Raw genomic sequence first — 13,817 nt, 5'->3', positions numbered from 1 at the left:
CCCATGTAAAAAGGGAGGTACCAGTCAGCATGAGGTCACTGCAGGGGAAAAAGTTGTATCACGATTTGATAATTTTCGTAATTCTGCTACTTAATTAAACAAGTACCAGTGTAAGGATTGAGGAGCCTTGCTGAGGTGCCTAAAGCTCGAGGCACAGCTGTCCTCACAGTGCCTACACATCTCACAGGTACAGCAAAGAACATTCTTGAAGGTGTTAAAAATTTCACCAGGGTTCACTTCTAAGTTTTTGCTAAATTAGGTTTCCCTTTGCTAATGCAACAATAATTAATACATCTTGTGGTTTCTTCCTCTTGAAATAATGAATTTTAAAATACAAATATGCAATAAGTATGATTCTCCATTGTCATGTGATTATGCCACTCTGTATTTATAAACTAATTGTTCCAAAGACATATGCCTACCTAACAAAAAAAGAACCTGGCAAAGTTACCAAAATGGTATGCTGGCAGCCAGTGAGTTACACCTGTTCAAAGACCATGAGGAAGGCTTTTATATGAGAATGTACAGATCAGTACAGCCCTGGGATGAGTTCATAATATGGATGAAGAACTAATTGAGACAGAAATAACAGAATGCTTGCTAGTTCTGTTCAGAAAATTTGGTTCTCTTAAGGGAGGTAAGGGGAGCTGTTTTCAGATTTATTTTTTTTTAATTAATGACAAAAGCCAGAAAGTAAGTGGGGAAAATTGTTCATATGCTCTTCTACTTGAAAGACTAATAGAAAAATATGACTGTCACTCTTTTCCACATTCACTGAGACTCATTGTTTTTCCTTACTAGTTTCTCATGTCTCTGGTATCTGAAGCGTTTATTGTAGAATGGATTATTTGTCTTGCTTGCTGCAGGTGGATGGGCATGGTTAGTAAGTGGCAGTAATGACAAATGCCCACGTTTGGGGGTTAAGCTACATCTAAGAGGCCTCATTCTCTCTCCTCCCTTTCGTGTCCCAGTTTTGCCCCAAAGTGGTGCATGCAGAAGTAATAGGGTAATAATATGGGACACTAGAGGCAGTATGAGAGTTCAGAGTAAGAGGAATGCCGGGACATAATACCGAAAGTGCATTAAATCAGGCTGTGCAGCTTGTTTACAGTGGGATTGACCAGGAACTGCTTGTAAAAGAAATCAGGTTAAAATTAATGAGCAAGCAAATCTGCATATGTAATTTGCCAGAGCAAAGCAACCAATAAAAAAGAATGACTCTAATTAAATTCAGTAGCATAGAAGGGGAAGGGTACTTAAAAAAAACCCCAACAGTATCTGATCAAGCATTCAGCTCACTGTGTACGTTTAGTCTCCTTGTCTTTAGGTTTAAACCCCAGCACCCTTTAGCTGCATCGAGGGATATGGGGTTCATTACCCATCCCAGTTCAGGTGTTCAGTCACACCACACCACATGCTTGTTTCCCATGAGCAAACAGGCTCTTTTCTGAGTAAGGGTTACCTGTTTTCAGGTGCTGGATGTTATCCTAAGTATGCAAGAAACTACATCTGCTAGGGCTTGTCCTCTTATGTGATCAGCTTCCACTGATTTTCAAACAGGTCCACTGAAACCAGAGTGAACACAAAGTTATGGATATTTTTTTTTTCCTCTCTCCTTTTACTTTGTCAGTAGAGATATTTCTGGGAATAGGTTTCCTGGTAGTGCATGGTTCAATGGTGCTGTTCCTGCCCTTGGTGGCAGGTGCCAGCTGGGGAAGGGATGGCAGTCCCTGAGCGCTTCTACAAGAAGCACCAACACAAGATGTTCTCTAAATATCTTCTTGCAGTACTAGAAGGTATTTGGTGAGGATGCAGTGGGATCACTGTTCTCTGTGTGGATGAGTGCTGTATTGCTAAACAGTCCCTGTTGGTTACCACCATGACAGAATTTTGCTCTCCCACCACGGATAAATCAACAGTGGCCAGTTGAGTCAGGTTTGCAATGAGCTCCTGACTCTCTTTTGGCTGCTGTTTCTTTTGTTCTTGCCCTTCCTGTAATACTGAATACATGACCTGATTCAGTCTATGAATCAGTGTTATCCAGAGTTTTGGAGAGGTGAGGGATGACCACAGGGACAGAACTCCTTACAGGTCACCTCCTATCTCTGGGAAGGGCTGCAGAAACAGGAAGTAGAAGACAAATGGGAAGGGAAAAGGGCTCAAGACACGCACTGAGCCAGAGCACAAGTGGGAATGCAGCTGTGTCAATAACACCTACAGAGCCAGGATTTTGCATCACCCTGAAGGAATTAAATGCCACACAATCTGCACAGAAAAGCCCCTTCTTAAAAATTCAGTGATGAGAAAGTAGACTTACATTATTAACAAAGCACAGTTTTAATAAAAATGTTTAGGCTTACATTTTAAAATTACTTACAGATAAACTTAATCACAATGCATATATTCTTTTCTTTTAAAAAAAAGCCATATTCATTCTAAGATAATATATATTTTCTGAGTTATAAAATCCCATATAAATAGAAAATTCTTCTCAGTACACAGATTATAAGAATACATAAAAACTGGGATGCATATCTGAAAGAAATCCTGAGTATGCACTCCACAACTGGCAGAAACTAGAACAATGCTAGAGTTGGCCACAAGAAATGCAGTTGTCCCAGTACGTAATTTTCTAAAAAAAAAAAAAACCAACAAAAAACTGAGAACTTTTTGGTTGCTCAACCTTGTTCAGCTCCATAGACTCAGGAATGGCTCTGGATATTCCACTCTTTGAGATTTTGGGAGCACTCTGTAGATTCTTCTGGTATCAAAAAAAGAAAACGGCATCTGTCTTCAGGTAGACAGAAATAAGGCACTTCCTTAGAGCAGATCAGTGGGGGCTGCAAGCAGCAGCTTGGACTTACAGCCAGAAAGCAGCAAAAAGTGTCTCTTGAATGATGATGTGTAGAAACAAATTTGGAAGAGGCAGCCAGGTCTTACACTCCTCAAGGTTCCCCTGATTATTCCCCAAAATAACAACATAAATTCAAACAAGAATGAGTAAGTGGAAACTTTGCATGTGAGAAAAATCAAAGCAAAGCTTCTCTTTTTTTTTTTTTTTTACACTGAGGTAAGCAAACAAGCAAGTTGGACTAAGAGCAAGTCATAGCAGCCTTTAGACCAGGGCATTGACCCTGTGCTTTCTCTTCTCTCTTCCAAGAGAGCTGCACAAGAGGTCTACATGACTGGCAGCGTTCCCAGTGGTGTGACTGCATCTCCTAGGAGCAGGCAGACTGCAGCGCTGCAGGAGGACACCAACGTGCAGGAGCTGTCAGGGTGTTTAATTCGGAGCTATTTTATTACTGTAGCACAATGGGGTTGTTGCTGGTCATAATGAAAAAAAAAGTCAATGTCATGGAAGAAACACAGACAATTCTGCCTGTTGGTTTCAAAGAGTAATGTAGTCATGATATATTCCTTTAAACACTGCTGTTAGATAAAATATGATGTTTTTCATAAGGTCATGAGCTCTGACATTACTAAACCATGAATCATAAGAGCAAACTCATACGTGCAAACTGCAGTAAACACACAGAGGCTTAAATTTTGCTTCTTATTAGAGTGTCAACTCAGTAGAGATAATGAAGTAAATTAGAGCCATTTATAGTCTCCTGGCTTATTCCCAGTTTAACTGGGATTAAAAACTGGATGAACAATGTTATACTGAAGTTGAGCCATAGTTACAGAGAGCAGAACTTCACAGGTAAACAACAGATACATGATAACATTTTAGAATCAGAAATTCTCAACAGTTTTCTGTCCTTTCAAATATTACAAATAACTTATTCCTTCTTGGTATCCTATGAATACTCCCATGGTAATTTTCTTCCTGGTTTAGGTTAAAAACGACAGGAAGAAGAAGTTGTAAATATTGCACAGTATGTTAGGATGGAAGACTAGAAAAGAGAATGGCACTTGCAGGGTGACTTTTCAGTCCAAAGAAAAGCTCTTCATTTTTTCTGCTAATTCCTGTCTCATTTCTATGTGTTTTTTCAGGTTTTGCACTTCATGGGGCAGGTTAATGTCCCACACTGACACGCAGGATTGTAACTCTGGAGAAAAAAAAAGAAAATTTGAAAACTGCAACAGAGATGAGTTATTGCATAATTTGAAACTATTTTGCTTATCTGCTTGTTCTCAATTACTCATAAATTCACCCCATGAAGCATGATTTTTAGGACCCAGAAGACAAGTTACATGACACTTCATGTGTGAGGTGATGCAGTTACGGGTTACAAGCTGTTTGTACTTGCACAATGATTTGGATTCCAGTTCCTAAATTTAAGAGTATCCCATTTAAAAGTACTTGAAAAACCATTTCTGGTTTCTGTGGGCCTTAAGGTACTGACCTGAGCTACAGCTAATGCTAATACTGAGGTACCTGCTAGAATTTCATCTCTATCTTTCCAAGCAGATATACCCCAAAATGCTTATGAGACTCAAACCCCATTCACTGTAAAATAAAAACTGATTTCATAAGCTGGTGAATATACTGAGAAAAGGTCACTTCTTCAGTCTACACTCATGCAAACAACTCTTTATTCATGAAGAATTCACACTGGAGTTAGTGGAAGAGAGATAATTGAGAACACTAACATGAGTCGAGGCTTACAAACTAAGGCCCCAAGGATTCTGGAGTTTCTGATTCTTCTCTGTAATTAATGTCACTCTTAAATAAAATAAAAATGCTAGTAAGCCAATAAATGTTCTTTTTGTTACAGGAATTGGGGAATACCATAGTATAAACCCCAGTGCTCTAAAGTTTGACTCATTTCAGTCAGCTCATCTACACTTGCCCTTCTTAACTGTATACTATCTTTGCCACATTTTTAGGAGTCACTGAAACTGGGATGAGAGAAAGGTGAAGAAGGGCATTGATCAGAGCATCAACTTTAACTGTTCTTAGAAAAATCTGAAGATGAAGATTTTCTATCTTTCAGCACTTTACTATCCTAATTGTCAGGAAGCTTTTACCAATGTCTGACCGAAGTCTCCCTTGCTGTAACAGAAACTGGTTAGTGCTTATCCTACCCACAGGGAATATGTAGAAGTCTCTATTTTCTTGCTCTTCATTTACATATTTGAAGCCTATTATCATGTCCTTTCTAAGCTTTATTTATATTACCCAATTTAACTCCCTGTAACATTTCCTCACAGGTTGCATTTGTCTCCTCTGGACTATTCCTAATAGTCCAGATCATTCAGCAATATTCCAAATGGTTAGGCTCCTCCAGCAGAGACCATATCAGCACTCAGAAGAGTGTAAGAATTAGCTCATGTCTTACAGGCACCCCTTTCATGGTGCAAGAGTGGTGTTTGCCTCCTCTGCACCCACATGACATGGCTGACTCATAACCAGCCTCCCATCAATTCTGACCCTTTTTCTGCAGCACTGCTGTTTAAGCTGATCATTTCCTCAGGCTGGTACAATGGATCATTCCTAATTAAATAAAAAGTCTTGCATTTGTCATTACAGAATTGTATCCTATTTCCTTCCGGACCATTTGTTCTGTTTGTCAGGGTCACTTTGAGTTCTAATCCTGCCCTCCAGTGAGCTTGTCTTAGCTGTAAATTGTCTGCAGATCTGAAAAGCACATTCACTATTCTTTCATCCACATCACTCATGAAAACATTGGGGATTCCTGACCTAGCACAGACACCTCTGGAAATCCATTTGATACATTCTCCAATTAGACAATGACATTTACTCTCCAAATACAGTTTCCCAACAAGTTGTATTGTACCCTTCTAACAGTGGCTTCCTCAGATCCATTTTTGGAAGTTACTTTTAGTTTGTATGAGCCCAGATATGCAAAAGAAACCAAAAACTATTTAATAATAGTGTTTCAATAAAATTATGTCAAATGATGATCAACTCTTCACTCTCAGTGAGTAGTCAAGCACAATAGTATCTGCTCCACTAATAATACAAGTTAATAAAACACAATTCAGGTACCTTTGTGGTATTTGTTGTCTTCGGCGTCACTTTTATAGCAATATCCCAAAACAAGGACCACATTCTTGAGACTCCCTTTTTCAAAGAAATAAAATATCAGATCTTAATTTTAATGTCAATTTTGTAATTTAAGGACAGAAAGAATAGATGACATCAAGGCACTAAGAGGACAGAAAGCAGAGTTCAATCAACTGGACCCTTTATTCGAAATCACTAACCATGAAAAACCCAGACACGAAGACAATACAGTTCCCATCTCCATTTAATGTCAGGGTTTATCAGGGTTCCAAGGCATAAGCACAGGATCAGCTGACCAGCCTGCTGAACAAGCCCAAGAACAAAGCACCCTATTATACAGCATAGGCAGAGATGGTAGAGTCACAGGAAACAGATGTCACAGCAGAAGGACAGGCTGCCAATGAAGTCCCAGTGCACAGCAGAATGTACCAGTAACCAGTTCAGTTACGAGAAAACCAAACCAACCAAATATGACAAAAACTGAGAAAAATTATGAACTAGAAGTTTTAAACTTATGATGGCATATGGGTGGGACGTGGAAATAGGGGATAGATTGTAAGAAGGTGCCTACTGAATAATGCAAAAAAAAGACCAGGAAGAGTGGTTGGATCACAAAGGGATAAACAGAATGTGGCAGTGTTTCAATGTCAACTTCCTCCTTATTTCCAACAAGACATGTCTATGCAAAGATAGATAGAAGCTGTCACATGTTCTCCTGCCACGGCAGCTCCCTGTTCCTATTGGCAACACAATGAGGGTGGAAAGCCCTTGGCTTTAAGCTGGTAGAGGAATACAGGACCCAGCCTATGCCCCTGGGTCAGGATCAGGCCAGGGAAGGAACAGCCCCCACTGTGCAGACACCCCAGCTGCAGTACTGCACCTCACACCTCCTCATACATGGAGCCTTACACGCCCAGGGCACAGATGAGGAGGGGAACAGTTTCTGGGGTAAATAGACTGGAGTATGGCTGAACTGTGAAAGTGCAGTTTGGAAGTCTTCTAGTGGGCCCCGGGCCCTCTGCAAGGTAGAGAGAGGTTTTTCCTGCTCCGAGGAGGTCAGCGCTATATTCTCCTCTGAATGTGATGTAAATCTGGTTATAGTAGATGAAGGATGGTGGGAATCATACACATCCTCCATGCTCAGATTTTTCACCACTTTAATTTTTTTTCTGTAGCCAGTCCTATCCATACTCCTTACAAAAGTGATTGGAACTTAAGTATAATGTTTCTTATTTAGACCTAGGTCCTGTCTTACTATATAAAAATCTAAATCTGCACTTGCAAAATAAACTACAGATTTACATCTAAATTATTCTCTATAGTAAGTTTCATGCCTATTGAACATCAACGTATTAGGTGACAGAATTGAAAAATGACATTGTATTTCCATATTCATATATGAAGTACAGATAAGATTAATGTCTCAAAGTCTGGAAATCTCTTTTTCCTGAATTATTTACCTCTGCTTGACATTATATGTTTTAACCTTAAATGAAACTATTTCATATAAAAATATTTCCCTCTATCTTCTCTTATTTCACATAAGCAGTGGGGTACTGTTGAAGAACCGCTCAGCAGCCTCAGTGACATTTTCATGGATTCCAGTAGAAACCAAGTCCTTGAATTTAGGAAAAAAAAAATCCCAGCCCTATAAACAATTGCTGCAAAAAGATGATCAAAAGAAAAAAGTACACATCAAACTGCATATATCAATCTTATTTGCTGTTCTTGAGATTTGTACAAGCGCAGCTGAAGTCTTTCTCCTGAATATTAATTTTTCTATAAATAAAATTTTGATTAAAGATGTTGTGGTGACTGACCTTCAAGGCTTTTTAAATCATACTATTCTATACAATATATTTTCCCTATCAATAACAGCAGTAAGGCAAAAATTATTATGTTTTCATAGTAACTATTCTTTACAAAATGCTAAAAATAAAATGTCCCTTTATAATACTAACATTGTAGCTATCAGGACTAGATGGACTAAAAATGCTGTGCTATAGCAGGCACCATGAACAGCTGAGCACTGAACAGACTAACACTTGCTGTTTCAGGCAAAGGCAAGTCAGAGGAAGATGAGGTATTTTTGACTCATACAACACTGCCAGCACTATGATTTAACTGTAGTTGATGGATTCTTCTGGTGCAAGAAAGGAAGAAACAGTCCCCAGAGTAAGTTCATGATGGTAAGGAGAAAATATCCACAGCCTGCAACTGTGAAACTGTGATATTTGCTATCAGGACTACAGTGTGCTGCTGAATTCACAACAGCTGCTGTGTCTTTTTTTTTGTTGTTTTTTTTGGACAGCAAACACACTTTAAATAACACTGACAGGGAAACTCCAGAGTTTTTCCCAAAACACAGTGGAAAGTGATGGGAATCTGTATGTTGTGCCACAAAGTACTTTTGAAGTAATGTGTATTTTGAATGTAATCACTACAGCAGTACCACAAACTTGAGTTGATATGGCCTTTATTACTTTTGGGAGAGGTGCAGGACAGTGTAGAGGTGAAGGAACTTTCAACAGCCAAGGAGTGCCCCTTCCTCAGCTACATTCCTATGGCTGTTCATGGTCACCACTGAAACCCCACAACTCCTGTCTGCCTACAGCAGCTCAAAACAACTGTTCCTGATGACAGGAGCAGCACAAGTCCACACCCCAAATCCAGATGTGCAGCACTTTCCCAGCTCTGCTGTGATCTGCCTGTAACCCAAATCTAAAAGAACCACTCTTGAATGAGAATGGGAGAAGAAAACTAGGCAATAAGCAATGAAGGAAAAATAATTAAAATCCAACATGGCCCACAGAGAGAGAAGCCAGAAGTGTAACACTTGAGATGGAGAAAGAACACAGGCAGACACACGTAAGAGACCATGTGACAGGATGGTGAGAGCTGTGCTGAAGCACGGCACAAGGATGCACTGAAGGTGGGGGGTTCATGTGCAGACCAGTGACAAGCCAGGGAAGAAGTGCTGCTTTGTGTGGGCACGGGTATTCAGCCTGCTGGTATTCAGCTTACACCCAACAGTCTGGCACTGAGGGAAAATGACAGCCATGGAGAAGAATGAATGAGCATATCATGGATCATGCTAATCTGCTCCTGGAACACCATAACAAACAGGACACAGCAAACCTAACCTTAGCACTGATTTCAAAGTACTCATCACTTGATAGTTTTACTTACCCAGCTGAGCTGTTATCATGACTCGAACAGAATCACAGAACTTGTCTATAACTCGTACAGGACGACGTGTTGACAAATCAAGCAGCAAGATATGTCCTCCTCCTGTCCCTATCCACAGTGCAGTATTTTTCTGCAGACAAATTGTCTTCACTCTTCCAGAATAAGCCAGTGTATGTTTTGATTCCTTATTTAATTTTTCCACTTTGTTCCTACAAGTACGGAAAGAATTGGTATTGGAATTTTGTGGCACCCTATTCTGCAGCTACTAAAGCAACTCTCTGAATACCAGACTTTTAAGCAATCATTCACAAATTCTCATGCAAACAAACTGGTATGAAAACTATTTGACTTCTAAGAGCCATCTGGTCTGCTTCAGAAGACCTTTAAATAGGAAGCAGGTACACTTCTTTGTTCTCCCCCAGTTTGCAGGAGGTTAATGTCACAGCAAAGTGGGAAGAACACACCTACACCTGCTCCTAACCTCACCATAAAAAGAAATGGATGTGGCATGCTAAGGCAGAGGATCAATTTAAATGCAAATGAAAAAGTTGTCACAGTTAATAAAAATCTGATTTCCTCCTGAATTTGTGCACTGAAAAGACATCTTGTTCAGGGGATGAGGAAGTAACTGGATTAGCATTAGCACCTGAAGGACAGCAAAATACTTTCTTCTTTCTTGAGCTAAATGAGTCTTCTTGACATCATAGAGAAATCGGGAAATACAGTAAGGGTCTTTAAAAAATGGGATTCTGCTTGGAATATTCTGAAGTTCTGGGCAAAAAGACAAGATAGGAAATCCACACTTGCCCAACAAACTGGGTAAATCCCTTACCTCTGGCTGGTTAGGGTACCATGCTAGAGAAGGCAATCTGATATTCAGCTTCCTATCTACCAGGCCAACAACTCTGAAAGAAAACACTTACTTAAGAAAATGTGCACAGTCAATTAATTCAGAAAGTTTTTCTGTCTTCTTGTCCCAGATTTCCACAAAATGGCTGTTTTTCTTTGCCAAGTAGATGGATTTGTCTATTGCTATTGAAATAATGTTTGCATCACTGTAAGCATTATGACAGAACCTAGAAGAGAGAAGAACTCCAGTTAGATACACAGAAAATACCTAGTAGAAAAACTTGACTACTATGACTAGGACTAGTTTCCCTCAGATTCTTGCAGATTCATTCAGCCTTAAAACCAAACTAGGCTAAGATACAACTGAAAGGCTTTGCTTTAATCTTCCTACAGTTCAACATAAATTCTCACAGTAACAGAGTTAGGCTGATGACATCCTTGGAGGCACATTAATGCTCAAAGTCTATTAATAAATCTTTCTCATCAAACACTGTTTTCCCTGCTCAGGAAAAATGTCTCTTAACTTCAGAGTAGCATTTGTCCATGTGAGAATTACATCAAAGACTCCCAAACCCTCAGTCAATAATTTCTAAATAGTGAGAAGTCAGCAATCAGACATGATTAAATATATGTAGGGCAAAGATATGCACACATATCATACTGACAAACATGGAAGGACAAATACTGTGATAAATATGTATGTGTAATTCTAAGTAAAGTAAACAGGGCCTGGACTAATGCAACTGGAGAAGAAAACTGATCAGTTGCATAGATATTAACTTCATAAATCCTTTATGGGGTAAAAATGTATTGCCTCGTTTAAAAGCAGCAACAAATACTTTCGACAATACTCACTGATACTCCACCTGCATTATGAAAAGAACAGAAACAAGCAAACTCAAAGAACGAGCTCTAGAACAAGACATTACATCAAAGTACTGTCAGAAATCTTTAATGAAAACAAATGAGCCAAATAACATCACTTATAAAAATAAAAAACTTACAGTTGACTCGTCTTTGTTTCAATGAGCTTTTGAACAGAGAAGTCACTGGTTAAGGCAATGATTTTTGTTCCACAGCCTCCCCAGATTACATTTTTTTCAGATAAGCATGAGGATTCGTTTAAGCACATCAGGGGTGTGCTAACATTTCCTATAGTCAGTATCTTCAAAGGTGTAGCACCCTTACACTGCAAGAAAAAATATACTCTGCATTAGAAACAAGGAGGATGCAGACATTCAGAATCTTGTTAAAACAAGGCCCCACAGCCTGCTGAATTAAATTTGCACATCCAGATTTTCTGATGGTTCAGAATATTTCCAGAATGTTACTGACTGAAAAGCACCATATTCACTTCACAGATGTCTCATAGGAGACAGCCTGTGAGCAGAAACAGGCCAGAGCAGGGACTGATACTTTCTGCAACCCCTGGCACAATTCAAGAACTGGTTGGAAAGTCACATCCATGTCTTTGAGGATGTCCTACACTGGACTATAATCTAGTTCTGAAATGCACTGCAACTCCATAACTGCTCTCAGCTGCATATGGTCAGGAACTAAACACCTTCAGGTACCAGCCGGTATAAACAGCTCCCCGCATTTCTTCATCTGTTCTGTGAGCAGAACTCTGATTACAGAAAACAATATTTTATTCTTTAACATAGCTGTTTCACAAAAATTTACTAAATGAGAGGAAAAAGGAGCTATTACAGCAATAAATAAAGGAGATTAAAACTGTTAGAATATTCATAACAACAACCATTAATGTCAGCCTCTAGCCAGTTTGCCAGGCCTTTCAAAGGAATTTTTCACCTCTTAACTCTATTGTTTAAAGCAGTTATTATAAAACATGTGCAGTTCCTCTCAGACTGCAGTAGAAAAATAATTTTAGTTTTAGAGAAGCAATTAAAAAATAAGTGGCATGAAATAAAGCTACTCTTGGTAGCTGCTTTAGATATTACTGATAGCACTCTGTAGAACAGACCACAAAGAACAAGTCTACCTTTACTGCTCTGTCTTCAAAAACTGCCAGTCTGCCATCAGCTGTGCCTACCAAGAAGAAATTCTTCTGTTTGCTGAAATAAAATAAAATAATTTATTCTAGAAATGCCTTAATCAGGTAAGACAAATTAAAATGCAAGGTCTCTAGTACTTCAAGTATTCAATTAACCACTAAAAGCAAACACAACCCCTGTGATCAGGAATGCAGTCCCCAGTTACACTGGGAGCAAAATTAAGTGGAAGGGCAAAATAAGCAGTTGTGAGAACAAAAGTGCAGCGTGTACAGATGTCATTTTCCAAACACCTCCATTTAGCAGTATTTTCAAAATGTAACCAAAAATATTTAAAATTCATTTATACCTTTGCTTTGAAAGAGAATTACAGTATAAACAAGTGATAGAATCTGACATTTTCTGCAGACGATGCCTTCTTGTTTCATCTTCTGTGTTAACTGCCCACAGAGAACCAGATTGAGTTCCTGCCACAATCCAGTTTTCTTTCTCAGTAGGAAGAGTCACTAAGGCCAAACTTATAATTTTACTGTCTGCAATATCCTGAGTCAGAAAAGAAGAAGAAAAACAACTTGTTCATGATTTCAGTAAGGGTAAATGCTAGCAAATTACTGATGATAAAAATATAGCACAATCTTCTTGGACTCTGGACAGACCCTTGGTCTAACTTCCCCTTTAAGAAATCTAATTCCCTATTAGCAGAATACATCATTAGCCATGCCACTTATCTTCAAAGTGCTGGGAAGGACTCCTCAAACAGTACACAGGAAAATCTCTCGGCTGAATGCTGACAAAAAAAGATATTCTCTCTATTCTAATCAAGGTCTCAAAGTTGTCAGAAAGTTGGAAAAATGGAACTACTGCAATACTAATTGCTAACAGTGAAAAGTACTGGCCTAATATTTCTTTTTCTCATTTTATTTTTAGAAAATAAATAATTTATACCAAATAATAAATAATTTATACCAAAGCTACCAATTCAGATGTATCATGGTCAACAGACAGCAGATTGAAATAGAACTGAAACAACTTTGATGATGAATTATGCTCAATTCTAGCACACATGTTCATCACAGCATATCAGTCCTGGGTAAAACCTTTCCCCTTTGCTGATGGGGCAGGACTGAGGCGTACAAAAATCATATGAAAAGAGCTGGAGGCCATCACCAAAGTGGCACAAGGAGATCGTATTTGCGGGAAGTGAGAAATTGTTAAGAGACTACCTGGATTGTTAGAGGAGGTAGAGATATGAAGGGCTGCCTAACTACTACTCCTTTCTGTGGCCTCCATGCTAGAAATAGTTTCCATCTCAGTGGAAGAAAGTAATCCAGTAGTGGAAAGACAGTATTATGAGAAAGTTCAGGCTGGATAACAGGAAGAGAGTAAAAAGCAACTGCTTTTCTACTTCATTTCATGGGTACAATGATGACTCACTTACAAGCAATCTTTGTTCTCCCAAAGCTTAGCTTTCCAGAAGTAATATCCTGCTGTTAAAATGCAATTAATTTTTCTGAAATACATCTGTGTGCCAGAAAAAATAGAATTAATGTCAACCTTCCCACATACCTCACAAGTATGTCCATCTGTATTTAGGTTAACAAATGAAAGCTGTGCCTTTTCTGTGTTTCCATTGCCTATCCAGACTCCTGCCTTCTTGCAGCTTTGATTGGCAGCCACCATGCACTCTGCTGTAGATGTGCTAGGTATTGAGACATACCTCATCAAACAGATGAGCTCAGCAGAATTCAGGATCTCATAAACCTACAAAGAAAGCCACAGCATACACACGGTGA

The 13,817-nt window shown here is 39.0% G+C and overlaps 1 protein-coding gene across 6 annotated transcripts in view; it reads right to left on the bottom strand.

The window, feature by feature from the left end:
- Positions 1–2,636: 2,636 nt before the first annotated feature.
- The window catches only part of LRRK2 (leucine rich repeat kinase 2), a 64,264-nt gene continuing 53,083 nt past the window's right edge, over positions 2,637–13,817 (bottom strand). For 5 of the 6 annotated variants that reach the window (XM_032107678.1, XM_032107682.1, XM_032107681.1 and 2 more), the window contains 8 exons: positions 13,591–13,785; positions 12,374–12,567; positions 12,015–12,087; positions 11,017–11,201; positions 10,087–10,239; positions 9,164–9,372; positions 5,957–6,031; positions 2,637–4,052 (listed from right to left, as the gene is read on the bottom strand). In XM_032107678.1, the coding sequence (XP_031963569.1) occupies positions 3,931–4,052; positions 5,957–6,031; positions 9,164–9,372; positions 10,087–10,239; positions 11,017–11,201; positions 12,015–12,087; positions 12,374–12,567; positions 13,591–13,785 (1,206 nt within the window). In that variant the 3' untranslated portion in view covers positions 2,637–3,930. The remainder of the gene's footprint in view (positions 4,053–5,956; positions 6,032–9,163; positions 9,373–10,086; positions 10,240–11,016; positions 11,202–12,014; positions 12,088–12,373; positions 12,568–13,590; positions 13,786–13,817) is intronic. The other variant, XM_032107679.1, reaches the window with a different exon arrangement.

This window comes from Corvus moneduloides, chromosome 4 (genome assembly GCF_009650955.1).
Source record: "Corvus moneduloides isolate bCorMon1 chromosome 4, bCorMon1.pri, whole genome shotgun sequence".
NCBI classification, from domain to species: domain Eukaryota; kingdom Metazoa; phylum Chordata; class Aves; order Passeriformes; family Corvidae; genus Corvus; species Corvus moneduloides.
The sequence above is the reverse complement of the archived record's forward strand: the minus strand, read 5'-3'. Positions and strand labels throughout refer to the sequence as shown.